Source organism: Anabrus simplex, chromosome 3 (genome assembly GCF_040414725.1).
Source record: "Anabrus simplex isolate iqAnaSimp1 chromosome 3, ASM4041472v1, whole genome shotgun sequence".
Classification (NCBI taxonomy): domain Eukaryota; kingdom Metazoa; phylum Arthropoda; class Insecta; order Orthoptera; family Tettigoniidae; genus Anabrus; species Anabrus simplex.
Window position 1 is genome coordinate 133606843 of NC_090267.1, and position 24781 is coordinate 133631623.

Genomic DNA, 24781 nt, shown 5'->3' on the forward strand with positions numbered 1-24781 from the left:
ATAACAAAGTTTTGTAGACTGCTTGTGATCATTACTTCTTTGTTGTATTTTTAGTTTTCTTGTCCCCTGCACCCCCTATCCACATCACCAGGTACCTTTTTATCCTTTCACTGCCTGAGACACAATAGCACTGCCAAAGACAGAGGTTTCCAAAATACAGCCTGCAAAGAAGTTTAATCAGGCCCCTGTTTGCAAAACTTTTGATAAATGTTTTTTTTTTTTGAGAATGCCATATAATGTACTTACTTAAAAAGTGACACAAACTCTCTGTTTTTATCTAATATGGTTCTAAAACATTTGTATGTATAGTATTCTACCCTGTTCTATGTTTATCAAGACATGGGCCCTGAAACAGCACACAGTTAAGAATTTGGAAGCCTTCAAAATTTAGCTACACAGAAGAATGTTAAGTCTCCTGGGTTCAACATGTAGTCAACGAACAAGTTTTACAATGGACACACAGTAAAAGGGACCTACTGTTTGCTATGAAAAGCAGAAAAATAGCCTACTTGGGCAATATACCATATTTTCTTGCGTATTTAACGATTTTTTTTGGCGAAAAATACACGCCAAAACTTTTGATGTGTAAATTATTCAAGGAATTCAGATATTTAAAATTTATGTACAATTCATTTATATTTAAGATACAGCAATATAATATAAACACAGTTGGTTCATCTCATTTGCAGTTATCGTCATTTGGCGTAAAATTCCGGCGTGAGATTTTTCTGAAAAGTCAAATGTGTTACAGTAGGTAAGTTAGACACGTGAGTTTAAAGTACTGACACTGGAAAATATTCTTCACGTTACGAGCTGACAACTTTAAGGTTAAGTTTCAATATTCCACCTTTATAATACCGTAAGTTTATTGTTTATTTATTTAAACATCATTATTAAATAATACGGGACATGTTTCGTCTAACTTGTAGACATCATCAGCCGTAAGATATTCAAGAAAAAGCTTTAAAAAGGACAAGGACAGAACAAACGCAATAAAATAAATTGGTTGTCGAACAACGTCAATCAAAATAGCGAGGATGTTTCAGATTGTTCCAAGTACAAACATTCAAATCCTGTTGATGAAAAAAACTTAAATTCACACACATGAGAACGATATAGTAAAGCTTGTTGTTAAAATTCTTCTTGAGTTTGCTGTTGATATGCAGCAATCAGGTGCGTCGGCAAAAGCTGATAATGAAGTGTATAATGTTATTTGTAGCAGAAAAAAGACGATCAACGAGCATGTGTAGGGAGTCCAGGGAGAAGATGTAAAAAAACGTCATATTGGTGCAAAGTTGACATTTCTTATTAAAACTAGGTGGAATATCAGATCGTATGACGTACGTAACGTAAAAATACAGTGAAATTAAGTAAGCTGGTTTAAAAAAGAAGATTGTGGCACATCTGATTACTTGCGTATTCGCTTCTCAAAGAGTAATTAGTGGTGTTTTTTTTTTACTGAGGATGAATTATGGAGGACGTGTGTGATGGGAGCCGGTGTGAGGTGAAATTAGGGGAAGGTTGGAATCAATAGACGGGAAGCGATCATAAGGAAGTTTGTTTGAATGTTTGTCGAAATAGGAAGTGTTGAGTAATGCCTCAAAAATTATATTCATAGTTTCTGAAAACTCATTTAAATTATGATTGGGGTTGCGTTTTTGATCTATGTTAATATAAATGTTTTCTAAAACGTTGAGTAAACTGTCTTTACTATGAAAACAAAGAATTTTTAGGTCCTGTTCTATGGAAGTGAAGAAATGATTCGAATCTGTCATATGAGTGCTCATGGCGGAGTATCTTTTATGCTTTGCAGCGTTGACATGTTCTTTATATCTGATAAAAAAGCCTCTTCCGGTTTGCCCAATGTAGCTCGCGGAGCATTGAGTGCAATTTAACTTATATACACCTGATTTATTGCGGAAACTTGCCGGGTTTTGGTCCACGAAATGCTTTGCGAGACATGTTGGTCGCTTGAAGTGCACTTCTCTGTTACCGCAGTAGTGCACGTTGCATTTGGACACTGAATATTTGTGGCCCGCTACCCTATTGCCGTATGTTTCAGCGTAACTGATCACCACGAGTTTATATGATGCAGTATTACTCGAATACTTGCTCACTGTGGACGAACAAACAATTTCGAGATCACAGAATGTCTCGTACCCGAAACACTTGTAAAATATGTTTATATCAGACTAGAATAGAGCGTCACTAGTCACTTCTGGGCTGATTCTCTCACTGAACTAGTGCAGTGGGAATTCCTGCCAGCTAATAACAGCATGTTGCCCTGTATTTGGAATGCCCGTTTTCGCAATAGGAAGGCTGCTCCTTGAGTAGTTGTCATCTTTATTTCGAAACGCATCCGGAGCTGCATGATGGATGTTCAAAGTTGTTGCGTCAAATACGTGAACATTTCTTTTTCTCCACTTTAGACCCAAAAATAATGGGATGCGTAAATTATGCAAGGGCGTTAATTATGCAAGAAAATAAATTATTTCTTCATGCAAACCTGACATAACTCCCCACATGATAATGTTATTTTTATTTTGTGCGACGCACTTGTCAGGATGAAGAAACAAATCACAGCACTACGACCGGGCTCATTTGCAGTCAGTCTACTGTAGTAAAAATTACCAGTTATAAAATATGCAGCCTGGTAAATGTCTTTAATTGTAACCATACATTATCTGATGCACAAGTGACAATGCAGAAACTTAAATTAAGAAACCATACCTTAAGTCACCAATGTTAAATTTCCATTGTGAGTTAAGGTATGGTTTTCTTAGACTGCACAGTTTGTTTCTAAGGTTATTTTGAAGACTATTCCATATGCCCACGTCACTGTCACTCCTTTCAAGAATCAGGCCAACAGATGGCATTCAAATCTAAAAGTCTATATTTCTCGCCCTTCCTGTCTTTTGCCTTCGTGGTGTAAAATTTTGCTGTGCGACTTAAGGTATGGTTTCCTGGAGACCGGCACAAATTATGATGTATCATTTTTCACTAATTATCATCATCATCATTATTATCTAGAACCATCTTCACTTGCCCATATGGGGTAAAATGAGCCCCCTCCATCTCATCCTGTCCTTGTACTACTCTTCTTCCACTAACTTGTCCCAATCATGACCTCTCTGCAGTATGCGGTTCTTGACTAATCTATCCACTTCTCTTGTACCCTTTCCACAGGTCGATCTTCCTTTTGCTTTTCTGTCAAATTCCTTCTTTGCAGTTCTGTTTGCTGGCATCCTCTTGATGTGACCAAATCGCTTCAGTCTTGATACCTGGATTTTATTGAGGAGTGAATCATCTATTACCACTTCTTCTCTAATCTTCTCATTCCTGATATTGTCTTTCTTGGCCTTTTTAATCATAGTATGGAGTAACTTCATTTCACCTGCCTGGAGTTTAGAATTATCTGTGTTAATCATTGTTGTGGTTTTGAGACTATGGAAGAATCGATGTATAATAGGACTTGTACAGTGTCACCTTTTTTTCATGCCACAGCATATGCCTTACTTGGTAGTAAAAATGTGTTGCCTTATTAATTTGGTTTGTTTACCTTATGTTTTGCAAGGTCGTCGTTTGATAGAATGCTGCCCAAGTACTTGAAATCTGGAATTCCTCATTGCAGCTTTCCAGTCACTCTCCCAATTTCTCTTCTGATTCACTCCTGATTGCAACACCATCTGCAAATGTGAAGGCTTTAATATCTCCAAGCTCTTTTCTTTTAATAGATTTCATTATCATATCCGTCACAATGATAAATAGAAGTGGCAACAATGAGCTGCCCTGTTGCACTTCTTTCTTGGTTTCAATCCAGTCCGACAGACCACACCCTACTAGAATACAACTCCTTTTCTTATTGTATAACATTTTCACTTTGTCTACAAGGCTGTCTTGACTTACTTGACTTAATTCCTCTTGTTCCTTGTGCAACATAGGGCATCAACAAAGCATCTCCATCTGATCCTGTTGCCAGCCAACCTCTTCACCTCTCTCCAGGTCTTGCCTTCTTCCATTGCCTCCATGTGTACAGATCTTCGCCACGTTTGTTTGGGCCTTCCTCTCCTCCTTTTACCCTGTGGGTTCCAATCCAGTGCCTCTCTCTCAATGGCTTCATTCCCTTTCCTCAAAGTATGCCCTATCCATTTCTATTTACGCCGCTTTATCTGTGTGGCCATCTCGGTTTCACCCGTCCTTCTCCATAGTTCATGATTGGAGATTACTTCCGGCCAGTAGATGTTGAGAATCTTTCTGAAACAGCTGTTGGCAAAGGTCTGCAACTTGGAGGTAATCACTGTTGTCACTTTCCAGGTCTCGGACCCACATAGCAGAACAGCCTTGACATTACTTCGGAAAATGCAAAGTTTGGTCCTGATAGATATTTTGTTATTCTTCCATACCAGATAGAGCCGAACAAAGGCACCATTTGCTTTTTGTAAACGTTGAGAAACCTCCTGTACTGCTCCTCCATCTTTGGTAACTACACTGCCCAAGTAGGTGAAACTATCCACATCCTCTATAGGTTCATCACTGAAGACAAATGGTTCTAGTTTGTTGGTGTTCATCCTTAGGGCCTTGGTCTTCTTTGAGTTGATCGTTAGTCCCACCTTTTTTCCTTCTTTTACCAAGTCTTCAATCTTTGATTGCAATTCACCATGTGCCTCAGACAGGAGACACACATCGTCAGCGAAGTCTAGGTCTTCTAACCTATTAGCCAATCCCCACTGGATACCACGTTTCACATTTCGCGATACATTCCGCATTACCACATCAATCATCACCAGGAACATGGTTGGCGAGAGGATATAACCTTAACGTACTCCTGAACATACAGGTATAGGCTCAGATACGCGGCCCTCATGAATGACTCTGCATGTATAATCACGGTATGTTTCCTGAATGAGGTTGGTAATTTGTGATGGCACTCCATACCGCTTCACTTCCACATAGCTTCTCTGTTGATCGAATCAAAAGCTTTTTCGAAGTCAATGAACACTGCATAGAGGTGAGATGACCACTCAGCACACTGTTCCAGAATTATCCTCAAGGTGTTTATTTGGTCTACACACGAGCGATTCGATAGAAAGCCTGCCTGTTCCCGTCGGAGCCTCAAGTTGATATACTCCTTAATTCTGTTCAACAGAACCCTGGTGAAGACTTTGCTAGGGATTGAAAGAAGCGTAATGCTCCTCCAGTTGTTACAGTTTGACGTATCGCCCTTCTTTGGCAACTTCACCAGCAACCCACATTTCCAGTCTGTCTGCATTTCTCCATTAACCCATAACTTCTCAAATAGCGGCTGCAACATATTGGCAGTGGTATTCATATCAACCTTCATGACTTCTGCTGGAATATTATCAACACCTGCTGCCTTACCAATATGCAACTCTCTCAACGCCCGCTTGATTTCCTCCACTGTTGGAATGCAGACTTTAATCCTTGGGTCAGGCTGGGTTTCTTCCTCTTCTTCTTCGCCTTCTCCTGCATCTACTTGTTCCTCCAAGGAGTGGTTTAACACCGCAGAGAAATGTTCCTCCCATCGCTTCAGTTGATCCTCAGAGTTTGTTAGGAGGTCACCATCTTTGTTTCTGACTGGACGGTTTTTCTGCATCTGCTTCCTTGCCAGAACTCTGGTGATGGTATAGAGTTCTCTAAGATTTCCCTTTCTGGCTGCCTCCTCTCCTTGTTGAGATAGGTCATCTATCCATTTCCTTTGATCTCTCCTCACACTTCTCTTTACTTCCTTATCCTTCGCAGCATATTTGGATTGCAATTCTGCCTTCATTACTTCCTTTATCTCTTTTCTTTGATAATTTCCCATGTCTGGTCAGTCATCCAGTCTTTTTTCCTCCTGTCCTTAAAAACCCAGGATATTTTCACTTACTTCAGTAAATACAGATCTAGTCTTCACCCATTTTTCCTCAATAGTTACATCCTCCACCTCAGTGAGTGCTTGGAATCAATTCTTTAGTTCTATCCTGAAGGCTTCTTTCACATTTCTGTCATCCCTTAGCTTTCCAACATCATATTGCTTCCTTATCTGCTCTATCCTTCTCTTTTGTGCCTGGATCTTCATTCTAAAGGTAGCCACAACAAGATGATCACTACCAATGTCCGCACCTCTCTTGTTCCTCACATCCAACAATGAATTCCTCCACCTTCGTCCAATAGCCACATGATCTATCTGGTTTTGTGTCCTATGATCCGGTGATACCCATGTCACCTTATGGCAGTCCTTATGTGGAAATATAGTACCACCAATAACCAAATTGTGGCTTGCACAGAAGTCCACAAACAGCTGTCCATTCTCATTCGTTCTCTTAAACCATGCCTTCCCATAATACGTTCAAGTTCTTTGTTGTCCTGTCCCACTTTTGCATTCAAATCTCCTCCAACTAGGATTATATCCTTCCTTTCCTATTTCTTAAACGTTCTGTTAAGAACAAGGCTGTCTTGCTCTTGAAATTCTTTCATGCATTGCCAAATTCTTTCCCTTGATACACTGTCATAAGCTTGGTCAAGATCCAAAAACTTGAAAATAAGGCTTGTTCTTCTCCCAGTATTTTTCCATTAACATGCTAATTGCACAGATATTTCAAGACTGAGAAATTTTCAAACAATATATTTGAAGATACTTTCACATCCTAAATAATTTATTGTAGGATAATGTGGGAGAATATTCATTCATTGGTGTCAACCTTAACCTTGATATTCCTTGTATTGTTCACACCTGATATTTTGAAATCAAGGGATTTTTTTTTCCTTTCAAAGTACCAGTACAGACAGTACATGAGTAAATATGGTATAATTGGTTGTGACTATCCTAAAATGGCTTTGTGTAACTTAATGATTACCCCCTGTAATTTAAAATAAATTTCTTTGCCATATTTTAAACTACTTGCATACGTTGGTTTTCTTAATATCATTTTTTTTTTTTTTTTTTTTTTTTTTTTTCCTTTTTTTCCTTTGTAATCTGCAGATCATGATTGGAGAAGACACACTCCTGCGTTTCAGTGGAGTGGCTTTGGGTGAAGCATGTTCTATAATTATCCGAGGTGCCACTCAGCAAATTCTTGATGAAGCAGAGCGTTCTTTACATGATGCCCTTTGTGTTCTGGCCGCTACTGTACGTGAAACAAGGACTGTTCATGGAGGAGGTGAGTTGTTTTAGTTCGTGGGTAGTTGTTTATTCTTTTCATCAAGCTATATCAGCAATAGAAAATCAAGTATGTGTGGTATTGTGTTATTTTCATTACTTTTCATAATTTTGTCTGTATACTTTAGATTTTTGCCTTGTACCTTTTTTTAATTTTTTTTTTTTTTTATATACCTTCGATTATGTGTACAAAGGCTGAAAAAATGGTTCAGTTCCATTTTCGTCTGTATGTTTGTATCATCATCACGGGAGAATGGTGTAACAAAATACTTCAAGTTCAAGTTCAGAGATAGCATGGCTGTGCACTAGGCTGTATATTATATTAATATACAGTGGCATAGCAATATTGAGGGGACCAAAACAGAATATATCAAATTTCTCCATTAATATCTATATTGGAACACTTGTAATTTTTAATTTGTATTTAGTTATTTTTATTATTAGACTCCCACTTTGGCATCAATTGAAATGACTTCCCTTATGTACTTCACACTAATGGTGATAACTCATAATTTTCGGAAAATGCTGGTAAATGGGCGCTAGAGGTCACCATAGGATCCCTCAAATTTTAATAATAATTATAGTGATAGTAACAGTGGTAGAGCGTTGAACTTTTATATCAGCTCGACTGCATAATTATTATTCTGTTGACTGTGCCTTGGTTGACGTCGCTAAAAATGATAGGAATTGATAGGAGCGTGCAATGAGGCTGCTATGAAAGAATTTAACTGACTGATTAATTATATTTGTATTACTATAAAATGACACAATATTAATGAAATAATCAAGACAGCCTTGTTTTAAACTTGAAAATAATTTCTTCTTTGTGTTTGTGATAAAATGCCACTTCTCTAGTAGTTCAATCAATCAATCACTACTGATCTCCATTTAGGGCAGTCGCCCTGGTAGCAGATTACCTATCTGTTGTTTTCCTAGCCTTTCCTTAAATGATTTCAAAGAAATTGGAAATTTATTGATCATTTCCCTTGGTAAGTTATTCCAATCCATAACTCCCCTTCTTATAACCGAATATTTGCCCCAATTTGTCCTCTTGAATTCCAACTTTATCTTTATACTGTGATCTTTCGTACTTTTAAAGACACCACTCAAACTTATTCGTCTACTGATGTCCTCCCACGCCATCTCTCCACTGACAGCTCGGAACATACCACTTAATTGAGCAGCTCGTCTCCTTTCTCCCAAGTCTTCCTAGCCCAAACTTTGCAACATTTTCGTAACATTACTCTTTTGTCGGAAATCACCCAGAACAAATCGAGCTGCTTTTCTTTGGATTTTTTCCAGTTCTTGAATCAAGTAATCCTGGTGAGGGTCCCATACACTGGAACCATACTCTAGTTGGGGTCATACCAGAGACTTGTATGCTCTCTCCTTTACATCCTTACTACAACCCCTAAATACCCTCATAACCATGTGCAGAGATCTGTACCCTTTATTAACAATCATATTTATGTGATTACCCCAATGAAGGTCTTTTCTTATATTAACACCTAGGTACTTACAATGATCCCCAAAAGGAACTTTCACCCCATCAATGCAGTAATAATAATAATAATAATAATCGTATGGCCTCAGCTACCGTGTGCAGACATTTCAACTTGACGCCATCTGGCTGTCTGCTATCAATGCAGTAATTAAAACTGAGAGGAATTTTCCTATTTGTGAAACTCACAACCTGACTTTTAAACCTGTTTATCATCATACCATTGCCCACCGTCCATCTCATAACACTATCGAGGTCACCCTGCAGCCGCTCACCATCTTGTAACTTATTTATCACTCTGTACAGAATAACATCATCTGCAAACAGCCTTATATCTGATTCCACTCTTTACACATATCATTGATATATATATATAAAAACATAAAGGTCCAATTATACTGCCTTGAGGAATTCCCCTCTTAATTATTACAGGGTCAGATAAAGCTTCGCCTGCTCTAATTCTCAGTTCTGTTTTCTAGAACACTCTTTTTTACTAGTCCAATAGCACTCATTTTGCCAGTAGTCTTCCATGATCTACCCTATCAAATGCCTTAGATAGGTCAATCACAATGCAGTCCATTTGGCCTCCTGAATCCAGAATATCTGCTATATCTTGCTGAAATCCTACAAGCTGAGCTTCAGTGGAATAACCTTTCCTAAACCCAAACTGCCTTCTGTCAAACCAGTTATTAATTTTGCAAACATGTCTAATATAATCAGAAACAATGCTTTTCAAAGCTTACTTGCAATGCATGTCAAACTGACTGGCCTGTAATTTTCAGCTTTATGTCTATCACCCTTTCCTTTATACACAGGGGCCACTATAGCAACTCTCCATTCAACTAAACAATAATCAATTAAGTTTTTCAGATATGATACTATATCCCAACCCATTGCCTTTAGTATATCCCCAGAAATCTTATCAATTCCAGCTGGTTTTCTAGTTTTCAACTTTTGTATCTTACTGTAAATGTCATTGTTATCATAGGTAAATTTTAATACTTCATTAGTATTGCTCACCTCCCCTATCTGGACATTATCCTTGTAACCAACAATCTTTACATACTGCTGACTGAATACTTCTGCCTTTTGAAGATCCTCCCATACACACTCCCCTTGTTCATTAATTATTCCTGGAATGTCCTTCTTGGAACCTGTTTCTGCCTTAAAGTACCTATACCTATACATACCCTTCCATTTTTCACCAAAATGTGTATGACCACCAATTATGCTCGCCATCATGTTATCCTTAGCTGACTTCTTTGCTAGATTCAATTTCCTAGTAAGTTCCTTCAATTTCTCCTTACTTCCATAACCATAATTCTATTTCGTTCCAACCTGCACCTCCTTCTTAGTCTCTTTACTTCTCGGTTAAAATATAGTGGATCTTTACCATTCCTTACTACCTTTAAAGGTACAAACCTATTTTCACATTCCTCAACAATTGCTTTAAACCCTTCCCAGAGTCTGTTTACATTTTTATTTACCGTTTTCCAGTGATCATAGTTACTTTTTTTAAACTCCCTCTTGCTTGTTTTATCAGCCATATGGTACTGCTTACTAGTCCTAATTTTAATACAGTAGAAGTCCGTTATGGCGAGAATTCATAACGGCGAAAAATTTACTCGCTATAATGGATTGTCGTTATATCCGATTTTTTGTAATAGTCTGGGAAACCCCCATACACACTGAATTCAGTATGAAATGGCAATCAGTTTGTTCAAAATTTGAGTTTTTGTGGATAATATCCACACTGCGGCTTACTTGTTTGTTGTTTTTCGAAATCCGATACTACGTGAAAGTGTGTGTGTTTAATTTCATTCTGAAAAAATGTATATTATCGTATTTCTTCGAATCCAAGATGACCCCCACTTTTTCCTTCAAAAAATTTTAATCGGGCTTAAAAAGTGCTCTGTAAAATCATATGAATGTCTTTCTTATACAGTACGCATTTCTAGACTGTAGACGCCGAACATTGGCTTTAGTTATGCCGTATTTTCTGCGGCTGTACACGTATGCTATATTTCAGCGGGTTTAATAACCATTAACTTAAAATTGGCATCATAATATCGAAGGGAACCTGTTGAATATTTGCCGGAAGTACACATTCCACGCGTGTCTACAATACGACGATCCATCAGGAAAATATTCTTGCTTATTATAAAACTGTTACTTTTACTCAGCGTCAGATATAACTGGCTGCCGCTACACGCACGTCTTGCTTGCCAGATTCGGCCAACTTCAGCGGCTAGTGATGTATAGGTCTTAATCGCGGACTTTGAAAGTCAACGAAGGAGTTTGTTGCGCCGCGGTATGGCAATTCCGCCCATGCATTTTTGTGCACATACCTCACAATTTCATCTTCGACTTCTTTAAAGCATCCTTGTTGTGGGCCACTGAATGCATTTTTAAGCTATCTTTGTTTTCACAGTAACGCCGAATATTGGCTTTAGTTAGGCCTATGCCGTATTTTCTTGCGGCTGCACAATTATTATACATTTCCAAGTGTTTAATACCCATCAACTTAAAGTTGGCATCATAACATCGACGAGAACCCGTTGAAAATTTGCCGGCAGTACCTGTTCCACGTATCTTTACAATACGACGATCCATCACGAAAATATTCCTGCTGTCTATAAAACTTAATTTTACTAAGCGTCGGAGGTACAGCAGACGAGTTATATGGTAACTCTGCCTCTGAACCGTGGCCTTTCTAAGAATTCGAAGGCTCGCATGTTTTGATGCCATTGTGCAGATTTGAGAAACGTTTTTGTAGAGGATAATAGAATGTCATTCTCTCTTCACTATTTCACGAGATCCAGTGACGTACGACCGGCCGCCACAGCTAGCGATGCAGACCTTTGATAAAGAGGAGGTCGTTTATTGTCAACGAGTTTTGTGTGTGTGCGCGCGGGGGGGGGAAGAAACGGCGTGGTTACTGCGGTACTTGCCAGTGGTGTTCATTACTATCAGGCCGCGAATGCAAAACAGCCCTTGATTTTTCACATGAGATTCTGAGAAAAAAACATCGTCTTGGATTCGGAGAAATACGGTATCACTCCAGAGGCTTCTGTGGCAAACATTTCCTTTTTCTTCAAACGGCATCACCTAACCTAACCGTATATGTATCATGAAAACCCATTTGAAACGCATGTAGAGAAACAATAACCTCCTCGCTAAAAATTGACATGGGAATAGCTTTCCGAAATTTAACAAGACGCGAGAAAATATAAACTACCTTCTGAAATCAGTGCTGTACCCTGCCATATCTTGAGGTGTATCACTTTCTTGCTTGATTTCAGTATACGGTATACAATTAAAATTAAGAGATCGTTTACTTCAGCCTTTATTTTTAACGAGTAACAACTGCTACCAGCCACGTTATTTTCGCATTTATTACAAAAACGTGTCATCCTCTTTCATTTCAAATTTTCTTGTGAGAACAGCAGTCGACGGGTATTACTAATCGACTCCAATATCGCCTTCGAATGTTGACAAGAGAGCTCGGAAATGCACGTAGCGCGAAAACTATACCGTACCGAAAATGATCGATCGCATTTTGTGGCAAACGTTTCAGTTTTGTTATTCAAATATCGTCGCATATCCTAACATCTTTGTACTATACGTATGATGAAAACATACTTCAAGCGGAAATAGAGCAATTATAACCTTCTCGCTATAAATTTACATGATGATAGCCTTTCCGTAATTTAACGGATGCGAGAAAATATAAACTAATCTCGTAATAAATGACGCACTCTGCCATAGCTTGAGGTGTAAGCCTATCTCATTCTTACTTAATTGCGGTATTTAGCGTTAAAATTAAGCGATCGTTTATTCAGCGTTTATCTTTAACAAGTTAACAACGGTTATCGGACACGTTATTTACGCATTTATTACGAAAACATGTTCTCTTTCATTTTCCTCGCGGAAGAGCAGTCGACGGGTATTACTAATCGACTCCGATATTGCCTTCGATTGTCGTCGAGAGAGCTCGCTGGTGGACATAGCGAGAAAACGATACGGTACCGAAGATGATCGATCGCAAGCAGTATAATGACTGGGTGCATAAATATCGGCAACGGAAAAATCGAGCGCACAGAATCACTCATCATAACGGATGCGTCAGTGATAGTGTTCTCGCTGTAACCGAAGGATAATACACAGTTTAATATAGGAATTTTGAAGGGACGGACAAAAGTTATCGTTAGAATGGGGTTCTCGTTATATGCCGTACTCTCTATAGTGGACTTCTAGTGTACCTTCCTTTCTTTCACAGTTATTTTTAACTATGACAAAAACAGCTTCGTGATCACTAATACCATCTGTTACGTCGGTTTCTCTATAGAGCTCATCTGGTTTGATCAGCACCACATCCAAAATATTCTTCCCTCTAGTTAGTTGGTTCCGTCACTTTCTGAATCAGCTGCCCTTCCCATATTAACTTATTTGCCATTTGATGTTCATGCTTCCTGTCGTTCGCATTACCTTCCTAATTGACATTTGGTAACTTGAGATCACCTGCTACTATCACATTCCTTTCCATATCATTTCCAACATAGCTGTTTATCTTACAAATAATTCTGAATCAGCGTCAGCACTACCCTTTCCCGGTCTGTACACTCCAAAGACATCAAGTTGCCTATTATCATTAGAGATGAGCCTTACACCCAGAATTTCATCTTTTTCATCCTTAACTTTTTCATAGCTTACAAATTCTTCTTTCATCAGAATGAATACTCCCCCTCCTACCATTCCTATCCTATTTCGACGATACCCTCTCCAGTTCCGTGAGAATATTTGTGCATCCATTATATCATTTCTCAGCCATGATTCACTCGTATTACAATATCTGGTAAGTACAGTGGAACCTCGATTCTCTGTTTTTGGAGGGACCACGGAAAGAAAACTTACAACATGGGAAAACGGAAAATCCGGGAATGGATGAACCATCAACAATTTGGCTAAACATCACAAAAATGAAATATGTATACTTATCTTACAAACACCCCTAAACCAAACCAAACTACAGCCCCATTGGGCCTTCCGCCTAGCAAGCGACTGCCCTCGGTCCGAAGGCCTGCAGATTGCGAAGTTACGCATGGTCAGTGTGACGAATACTCTCGGCCGTTATTCCGGGCTCTCTAGACTGGGGCCGCCATCTCACCATTCAGTAGCTCCTCAATTAAGGGTAATTGTAGAATGAGTGAACCTGGAACCAGCCCTCATATCGAGGTAAAAATGCCTGACCTGGCCGGTAATCAAACCTGGCCCCTCCGGGTGAGAGGCAGGCAAGTTAGACCGCGGGGCCAGCTTCAAACTGATTACCCTACCGGTACGCGACTTAAAAATCTCGAAACTTTACATTCAGTTTACTTTACTTCTAGCTTCCTCTAAAAACTTCTTTCAGTTCAGCAACTTTGATCAGCCAGAGCAAAACTCTTCGAAAAATCTAATACGGTACCTGTAATGACAAGCCAAACAACAATCGACCACAAGTAGTGTTTAATTATCTGTCTCTGATCTAATAAAATTAAGCAAATTAGATACAAAAGCGCCCAATATGATGGTGAAATCCTCTTTTTTTATCTTCCATTGTAATTTGGTCACCGGTATACTGTTCTGAGTCAGTTTATGGATATCTTGTAGTGCAAAAATTTGGCCTACATCGGCTTTTCAAGGTTATATTGAACTCAAGAATATGGTTTCGAATGTAAGGATCGATCTTCAAGTTCTCAAGTGCATTAAATTAAATTCTGCCCGTCACTAATCATAATCAAATTGGAAAGAGAGAAAATATCATTAACACTTCCAAAATTACGATAATCGCGAACTTGAGCTCAGCTGGAAAGCGCACTCGCTGCACAAGTATGTACGAGTGCGAAATGATACAAAGCTTTAAATGTAATGTGCGCAAATAAAACAACTGCAGTTTTCACAACATTTTAACACAAAAATGTGAAATTCCCAGTCTTATATTAGGACGAAAACAGTAATAGGCAATCTCAGAACCTCCCATGGCTTTATGTATGTAAGGTGCAACATCTGTTCTGGGTCTCGATAACATAATCGTGTACGATAATATTAAAATACTACTGTAAATTTGTGTTACTTAAGAAGGAGCAGTTTCGGTTCTTGCCTGAAAGCCCAGTGACTATACAGTGCCCTGATAGAAATGCCGAAAACCTGTTCAGCGATACACTCGAAAAAAGTAAAAAAATAAACATCTAACCCTTCACATAATTTAGACGTTTTGCAAGTACGAACATTTGACGAAATTCGTTTCGTGTTCAAGTAGAGCTGTCGAAGAAATGCGCTCTGTCTCCTTCCAATTGTTGTGGACACATTCTGCTTTACGATTTCCACGGAATCTCTAAACAGTACCACCGGAATGCGATGCTAAGATGGTCCCTTATGCAATTTCGCCGCTGATCACTTTTCCAGTACAGTACTTCCCCAAATTACTGGCACTGCAATGAGGAAATGTTAACACCAAGATCCGTAAGTATGCCATAGCCGTCCTTTCGTGAGATGCAGTTTCTTGAAAAATGCGTGGTCGAGGATTAAGCGTTGATGGGACTGAAATTTCTGGGCGGTTGATCCGGGAAATCGTTTTTTCGAGGAACGGGTAGTACATTATTTTTACGATTTAATTAGGATGCTCGTGAGACCACATAATTTGAACGAATAATACGGGAAAACGTAGTTTCCGGAAATGTATAATCAAGGTTCTACTGTATATATCTATTAAATTACTTAATTCGATTCCTTTGTTTACAGTGCTTCTACAGTTGAGCACTAACATTTTTATGTCATCCCTACTTGATTTCCAGTTCCCTGTTCGCTTAACACCGCTCCCTAGGCCACCCCGTTTCCCTGAATGTACCTGCCTATAACCCTTATAAACAAGTTTCCTGACTTACATGTACTACTGCAGTTTAAGTGAAGGCCATCTGAGCGCAGATCCCTGTCTCCTACCCATCCATTAGGATCTAGAAATCTCACTCCCAGTTTCCCACATACCCACTCCATAGTCTCATTTAAATCCCCAATCACCTTCCAGTCAGTATCCCTCCTACACAGTATTCCACTGATAACAATCTCCGCTTCCTTAAACTTCATCCGTGCTGCATTTTCCAGATCCCACACATCCCCAACTATGTTGGTACTTATACCTGCTTGCCTTACGTTGTTAGTACCAACGTGAAACACTACCACCTTCTCTTTTCCCTCTTCCTTCTCTTCTACATTCCTCAACATCTGCCTCAACCTAATGCCTGGATAACACTACCCTGGTATCCTTTCCTCCACACACTTTCCCCACATGTCTAACGATGGAATCCCCCATGACCAGAGCTTCAACCCTACCCACCTCATTTGATCCCCTCCCCTCCTGGTGAGCCCTATCTTCTCTCACTGCTGCAGAAGCTACTTCCTCCTCCCGTTTCTCCCTCCATGACCCTGTTCCACCTCTCTTTTCCATTCCACTACGCTACATTTCCCTTTCCTACCTTTTCCCTTCCTCCTACTTCCACACATCTCAGCAACAGTTCCTGTTCCTCATCTTCCCTCGGTTGTTCTACCTGCAGTGACTCAAACCGATTTCTCACAGACACCTGTCCTGAACAGAGCCCTTAGCCTGCAATGTCCTTCCCCTTAAAACATTAGACAACCTGTCTTCTACAATTCCCCCATTTCCTTCCCATTCCTCCTTTACACCTACCGTATCCTGAACATTATTTGAGGGAGGCCTACTTTCCTTCCTGTCCTCTGAGAGAATCCTAATTATCTCCCTCAAACTTTCCAACTCCTCCCTCATACTCCTTAATGCCTGGCCACGCTCACAGTTGCTACACTTGCACTCCTTAGCCATTATTTACGGAATAATGGGAAGAAAAGGAAAAATAAAATAACCTATTCTGTGCAAAATAAAAATGAAAGGAAAGAGAGATTGCCTAGAATAGTTCACAAAGATCACACAACAACAAGGTACTACTACAATACAATACTAGTTAGTTGCACAATTTTTTTTTATTTTTTTTTTCTACAACACCCTAACAGAATGAAAATTGCTGTTAATTACTGAAAACCGAAAGTAATACACAAGAATTAGGTCTACACAATTCTAAACTGCAGTTAAGTCTACCCTAATTACTGCAACAGAATACTAGTAAGAGAGTTAATATAGTTACCACAGATACTATAGATACTACAGATACTACACTACACAAATATTTCACAGTAATAGAATAAACACACTAATTTATAATAAGAAACCTACTATAATACACTACAATGATTTTAAACTACGTTCAGACGTATCCTAATTATAATACAACAGGTTATTACTAAGCACAACTGAAATGGAAATTACAATTGAAGTTTGAAATTCGCAAGACTACTCAAAATAATAGAATAAGCACTAATTTCTAATATCACTACAATACACTAAAACAGTTTTTAAACTACGTTCAGACGTATCCTAATTACAATAGGTTATTATTAAGCACAAAGAGAAATAAAAATTGCAATTAGGCCTAAAGTTTGAAATTTGCAAGAACTACCGTACTCAAGGATTACCAACAAAGTTAATCTGCAAGACCTACTGATTGGATCTTGTGGATTGCCTTCCTTGAATCTCTTTCAGCACAAGGTCCTGATGTGCTCCTGTCGTCCTTGGTTCAGTTCCCCTGTGATGTCCACATTTCCAGTTGTAACTCTCTCCTCCTAGTGAGGACTCTTAGTCTCCAATTTCCTTGTCGAGATATAGTGATAATCAGTTTGTCATGACCTAGTAACAACTGATGACTGACCTAGTAACGAAGAGTGCCCAACCATAATTGGCACACACAATGATCATTGAAAAAAGCAATTAAGACAAATGCACGTCCCACTACTCATTACAACCGACAAAATATTGAGATCAATGCTCATTACATCCAGAATGCTCAAATAAAGACAGCACAGGTATTTGTATACTCTGCTTCAAATTCAAATTTATTTCCCTTTACTAAACTGTTCTTGGAGCAACGGCTAGATGTTGCTTCATTTGGAAATATTACAAATCGTCACTGCTTAAATTATCCAACTACATCTTCTTTACATTACTTGAAATAAGTATTTTCTGTTTGTAGCTTGTAGCCTTTGGCAACTACTTGAAGATATTCAGCTTTATGGCTGTGTACCAAAATAACTGGGTTTCTCAATTATGTCACAGAAACTTCGATTTTAAAATATCAGGTGTGGACAATACAATGAATGGGTTGTGAATATTCTCCCATGGTACCCTCCATTAAAGCTAGTGTTGAGTCATTCAGAACACGACACACTAATCAAGGAAGAAGGATTAACACGCACTTAACTATACAGTGCCAACAAGACCGGTCTACTTTAGCGTTCGCTACATGAAAACACGCAAGGTTATAAGCGCGAGGGCACTGTACCAGGTCAAATTCATAGTCTTATTGTGTGCAAATGCAGATGGAAGTTATCGCCTTAAATCAGTTATAGTCGGCAAATCTCGCTGGCCTCATGCTTGAGAACATCATAGGTACAAGTACTCTACCTGTGCATTATACAAGTTCCAAAAGTGTGTGGTTCACCCAAGAAATCATAGCGGACTGGTTTCATAAACAGTTTGTTCCTGAAGTGCTATGATTAAAAAATTGCTTCTAACGACATCAAGGCCATTTTGCCTACCAATACCACCTCGCTTAACCAACCAATGGACCATGGTGTTATTTTGACATGCAAAAGATTGTACGAAAGGAAGTTTCTCGAAGTGATGGTTGTACTGGAAGAACCTAAGGAACCTCAGGACAAAGATGATGACACGTGAAGACAAAGAACTGTGCAGAACATTTGCACCTACATCAAGTCAATTTTTTAACTGGGCTTCTGCTTGGAATGAAGAAAAACTTCTACACTTGCCAACTGCTGTAATAAACTTCATATGACACAGATGTAGAGTATAATTTGGAGGGTTGTGAGGCCACTGATTATCTTCAGTCACTGTTAGCAGCCAGTGGAACAGGGCCTACTATAAAAGACATTGACAAGTGGTTAGATAGAGAAGATGGATATCCAGACCACCAGTTACAGACAGAAGAAGAGATCACTCGTGATTTCCTGTCTTCTACCACCAAGGATGAGAGTATGGACAAGGAGGAAGAACAACCTTTGTCTAAGCTGAACCTGTCAAGTGCTCATGAAGCTCTGGACGCACTTACTACTTCAGACCCTGAACTACAGACATTCTGTTGGCACTTCAGGACTGCATGCAAGATAATTCTTCACTGACAACATAAAAACTTTTCACAGAAGCAGCTGGACAGCTTTTTCAAATCTATCGAGATGGTGGCAGACCAATCACCATCCTGCTCCTGTAATAGTCCTACCGAATCAGACTCTGATTAATGTTCTTGTGCAGAAAGCTAGTACTGTACTGTATCAGTTTTACGGTTCCATTATACCTAGCTGTGTTATTTAATTTCCATTGTGCAGTACCTGGTATATATTGATAACCTTGTGTCATTTAAAGTTCAGTATAATATTATTACTGTATAGGTTATGTCTATGGCCCGGATTTTTAGGTTTTGACTTTTTTTTTTCTCGCTATTTAATTCACAAATTTCTATATATTTGTTCGTTTCACACTTTCTGGAGCAGAATATGTGAATTTCATTCCACCTAAAAGAACCTAAATGAGGGGTTGACACATAAAATAACCTCAATGTTTTACCTTCTTCAATTAAAGAATGTTATTTCCCCGTTGAAATGCATTGTAAAATTATTTCCACCGCAATTACAAGCAGTAGGACGGAGATAGTTCAGGTTACTACCGTTAAATGCAGCACGCCCCATGCTTCCCACTGCACGTGACATCTGTTGGTCTCCTTGATGCACCTGATAGGTCAGGAGGAATGTAAACAGTTTTGCCTCCAGTCATCCACAGAGAGTACAGTCAGCAGAGAGTGTGGTGAATGGTTCCTATAGTATTTTCTAACCGTAATTGTTGTATAGCGAAACAATGCCTAAATCGCACTTATTGAGAAAATTGATTACTACAGATGGACACTTCACTACGGATGTTCGAGTAGTCTTCTGTCAGACATGCTCCAAAGAAGTAAGTTCCCCATAACTGACCTAAAACCTGCATTACAGCACCCTAGCTCGCTTACTGAATAGTAATTAGAATCTGGATTCTTCATTTCAGGTTAAATGTGAGCAGAAATCCCATCTAGAGCAGCATAAATCTGCAGCTGCTCACATGGCTAGCGTAGCGAGGAGAAATAAGTCCAGTAACAACAGTAAGCAAACGTTTATTTCTTCACAGTTGGCAGGCCTGTCAGGCGCTGGTGTCTGCAAACATCCCTTGGAACATGCTAAGTAACATGACCATGAAAACATTCTTGGGAGATATCAGTGGCCACAGTATACCTGAGGAATCCAGTTTAAGGAAGAACTATTTGGATCCTCTTTACCAGAAGACATTTGATGAAATAAGAGAAGATATAGGCGATCACTGTATTTGATGTTCTGTCGATGAAATATCTGACAGTTGCAGTCGCTTCATTGTGAATATGTTAGTAGGTAAGCTGGATCAGATTGAACCAGGTAACTCTCATCTAATTCTTTATAAAGAAATAGAACAAACTAACAACAACACAATAGCCTGCGCAGTGAGAGATTCTTTACGCATATTGTGGCCAGCAGAGAATCAAGATAGTAAGTTCCTTTCGTTAGCGACAGACAGTGCTGCCTACGTGTTGAAGGTAGGGCAGGTTCTACAGTCCTCCTACCCGATCATGCTACACGTTATGTGCTTGGCCCACGGCCTGCACCGCCTTGCAGAGGAGATTAGAATCAACTTCGTTGACGTGAACAGCGTGATTTCTTCAGCCAAGAAAGTTTTCTTAAAAGCCCCAACACGTATACAGCTGTTCAAAGAGAAACTACTGGCAACACCTCTTCCACCTGAACCAATACCTACCCGCTGGGGAAATTGGCTGTCTGCTGCTATTTACTATGCTGAGCACCTACAAGGAATTAAAAATGTCGTCAATGACTTTGATGAAACAGAAGCTTCCTGCAACGCCAAGGCCAGGAAATCGCTTGAGTGCTCGACCCTCGTCGCTTTCCTAGGGTATATTAAGACACATTTTTGTTTTATACCAGAAGCTATTCTCCAGTTGGAAAGTGCAACCTTGCCACTCAAAGATTCCCTGGATATCATTGGCAATGTTTCCAGAAGAGAAATACCTGGGCCATTTGGGAGTGGCATGTTCTTCGAAGTTGCAGAAGATTCTTCAACGCAATCCTGGTTTTGAAGATATGAAAGTGATCAATTCAGTATTACAGGGGAAAAACTATTCAGGAAAAATACCCCTACAACCTGCTGCATTAGCATCTATGTACTATGCTCCAATGACGTCATGTTCCGTTGAAAGAACTTTTCCGTAATATAAGAATGTGTTACGTGACAACAGGAAATTATTTACGCCAGACACTTTGAGTATGTACGTTGTTATTTAGTGCTATGCCAAAAAATAACTTGCAAAGGAAACAGTAAAGTGTATTCTCTGTGTGTTTTTTATAAATATGACAATGTAAACTTTTGTAAAATTAGTACATAAATAAATTTTACAGAAGTACGAAAACAAAGTTATTGTTGCCTGTATTGATCCTGGAGGCAAAACCTAAAATAACCTATTTTAAGAATACAAGAAACCTAAAGTGAAGGTTTATGCCACGTAAAAATCCGGGCCCTAGTTATGTCTGTCTACTTGCAATTTCTTGATGGATGCCATACTTTTGCAACTGTTTGTTGGCACAGGCCAGAACAAAATGTAGCTTCCACCGAATCCCAATCTCAACCACGACTGTGACAATATGGAAGCTGCTGGGGTATGGGTAGTGCTGAGTAATGAGATTCGGAGCACAACCAGTGTGGCTGTTTATGAAAGGTGTAGCTCACAGGGTCAGTCGTACTGCAAAAGCACTTTCTGGTCCAGTGAGGAAAGCAATGGCAAACTACCTCACTACTCGTCTTGCCTAGTACACCTCATTTTGGCACTGCCATTGGTTTTTGCTATTTCCTTATAACCACATTACTTTTGGTGGTGCTATTTGAAGATCCAACCATTTTCTTGGCTGATGACCTGACAGACAGATAGGTTATGTACAGTGTTAGTTTTCATTTCTGTGGCACAACTTATTTCCCTTCGATAACATGGACTTTTCATGACTCGGGCAGTTCTTCATCTACTTTAGTCCGAGTTACCGAGAGTTGACTGTATTTCCAAAAATCACTCACTACTGATCTGCATTTAGGGCAGTCGCCCATACTGCAGCTCCGATGACATCACACAAATTTGTGAATAGTTGAATAGTTTCGTGCGTCCAAACCGCACAATTAAAACACACATTAAAGTTGTGCAATACGTCCGTGTTTCGTAGTTAAGAAATTCCCGGTCTGTGCACTGCAAGCACGCATCAGTCTTGTGATGCACCTGTGTTTTGTGGTTAAGAATGTCCACCAGCATAACAGCACAATTAGCTGCCATTCTCGGGGGACCGAGTCCGATTCCTGGTACTGCCAGAAATTTAAGAACGGCAGGAAGGTTAATATGCAGTAAAATGGTACATGCAGCTCACCTGTATTGGGGGCGTGCCTAAAAATTGCTACACTACTGTGTGATGAGGACACAAGTTTACTTTAATGTTGCCATTGATGCTTTCACAGCCCATGCGTAAAGACACGAGTGCTCTGCGAAACGTAAAGAATTTCACCATATTTTCTTGACACAGCATAAGCCCAAAAGCCTATATCATGTCTGTAAGTTTACTTTAGTTACAAAATGTTCACAGGTCTTGCTATTAATATACTGTAGCAGGTGAGATCATTAACAAAGTGATTGTTTAATATCTCATAACTCAGGACAATGTAGGTAATTTTTGGAGAGAAGTAGGTTAAAACATGATTTTAAAAAACCCAATCGTAAAATTGTTTTACTCATCAACATACCTTAAAAAAATTAATGTTATTGGTTTTACATCCCACTAACTACTTTTACAATTTTCAGAGATGCTAAACAAAACATACTATGCGTTAATAAAAAATTACGATAACGAGCGTATGAAATTAAACTTTATGATAATAAAATGCATTACCTCTATAAAAGCGGCAAGCTTTCGTGTTATTTATTTATATCTTTTTCATCGTGGAACTTCTGGCACCATCCGGGCACTTGATATCATACCTAACCTAAATGATACGGTCTCTCTCATCTCGGTTACAGCTGTTTAGGTAAATCCTGATGTCATAAATGTAGAGAACAATATACTATAAATTAAAGGTCTGGCTTTCAGCAGCTGCATGTTATGCAAAGAATGCTTCCAGCTACTATGTTTTACATTCAGAAGTACAACTCGTAACATGCTAGCGATCAGCTGGTGGGTTGGCACGGTTTCTACAGGACGGCTTTATTCGGAGGGGTGGCTTCTGCATCACATACACCAACCGGGAATAACAGAGACTATCTCCAGAAATCATTTGCGAATAGATTCTCACTGTTTGGATTCTATAATCGGGAGCAAAACTACAGTGAAATCTCGTTAGTACGTTTTTCATTAACACGTTTTCCTGCTTAGCAAGTCATAAATTTGAAGTCCCGACGCCCATCGTATTAAATCTGTATAAAAAATACCTCGGTTAACACGTCACGATTTTTCGCCTTTACCGCTTAGTACGATCGTATATTCCCCGGACCTGAAAATGTTCTTTATCATCCCTTGTGTACAGAATGTGATTTTCAACAGATATAAGAGCCCTCGCCACATGTTGGTCGGAGAAATACGTGCGATAAGAGGAAATGCCCTTGAATTCTCGAACACCAAGTATATTGCACCTTCGAGGGGCAAGCTGTTAGCTTCGGTGAAGTTGATTTTTGCGTCATTGATTGGCAACAAAGACTTCACACTAGAACAAGAAGGACCATGCTAAGTTAAAGCACAGTAATATATTCCACTGTGGCTAGGAGCACTGAATTCAATTTTCACACTTTTTTTTTTCATAGCTGCCCTGTTGACATAGATGGCTTATGGCTGGGAGTCATCTGAAAGTATGCGTCATGGAAGTTACTGCCACAAAATATGTAACAGAAGTGTAACTCTAGCAGCCGTTGGTGGATGGTCAAGACCGAGACACATATCTGTGATCATTTTATTTTCTCAAAAGAAAAAGCGGTTTATTTTTTTGTTCTTTGTTCTATGGAAAGGTCTTGTCATTGAGACAGTTGAATAACCCAGTATGCTTGATTGTGCTTGTAGCCTATTTTGCATTCCAATCAGAAGTTAGAGAGATAGTGGGTTCGAACCCCACTGTCAGCAGCCTTGAAGATGGTTTTCCTTGGTTTCCCATTTTCACACCAGGCAAAGGCCACGGCCGCTTCCTTCCCTTTCCTGGGCCTTTCCTATCCCATCGTCGCCGTAAGACCCATCTATGTCGGTGCGACGTAAAGCAAATAGCAAAAAAAAAAAAAGTTTGAAATTTATTGTATTGAGTGGTAGAAAGAAGTGAAGTGATTATTTGCTGCGTGACAGCCTACTTACGGACTAATAGGATAATCTTGAGAAGTTCAGTAGCGCGGTACATACGGTATCTCTCTTGTGATAACCTAGCTATGGATAAGAAAAAGGGTCGTGAAACCACTCTCTGATGAAGAAAAAATGAAAATCCTTCAAGAAGTAGATAGGAATCCACATCTTAAACGCATAGAGTTGACGCGAACGTTAAAACTAGCACCTTCTACTTTGAACACTATTGTGATAAACCGAGACAAAATTGAAAATACATATAAGCAAAATAGGAACGAAAAAACCAAAACCCAGTGCGCGAAAGAAAGTTTCCGAAGTTGGAAAGAATGAATTTGAAGTGGTTCAACCAAGCACGTGCTGCGAATATCCCAGTAGATGGAACTATACTTCGTGAAAAAGCAACATACATTGCCAACAAAATTGGACTGACAAACTTCGCTGTTTCCAGCGGATGAATTGAGCATTTTAAAAATAGACATAGTCAAGTTTACAAATGTGTGAGAGGAGAAGCAGCCAGTATTGAT

General features: G+C 39.2%; 1 protein-coding gene across 1 annotated transcript in view; it reads left to right on the forward strand.

Annotated features, from left to right (window-relative positions):
- CCT2 (chaperonin containing TCP1 subunit 2) overlaps positions 1 to 24781 on the forward strand; it is a 181603-nt gene that overhangs the window by 131745 nt on the left and 25077 nt on the right. The window contains exon 7 of the mRNA XM_067142714.2: positions 6983 to 7160. Coding sequence (XP_066998815.1) covers positions 6983 to 7160 — 178 coding nt within the window. The remainder of the gene's footprint in view (positions 1 to 6982; positions 7161 to 24781) is intronic.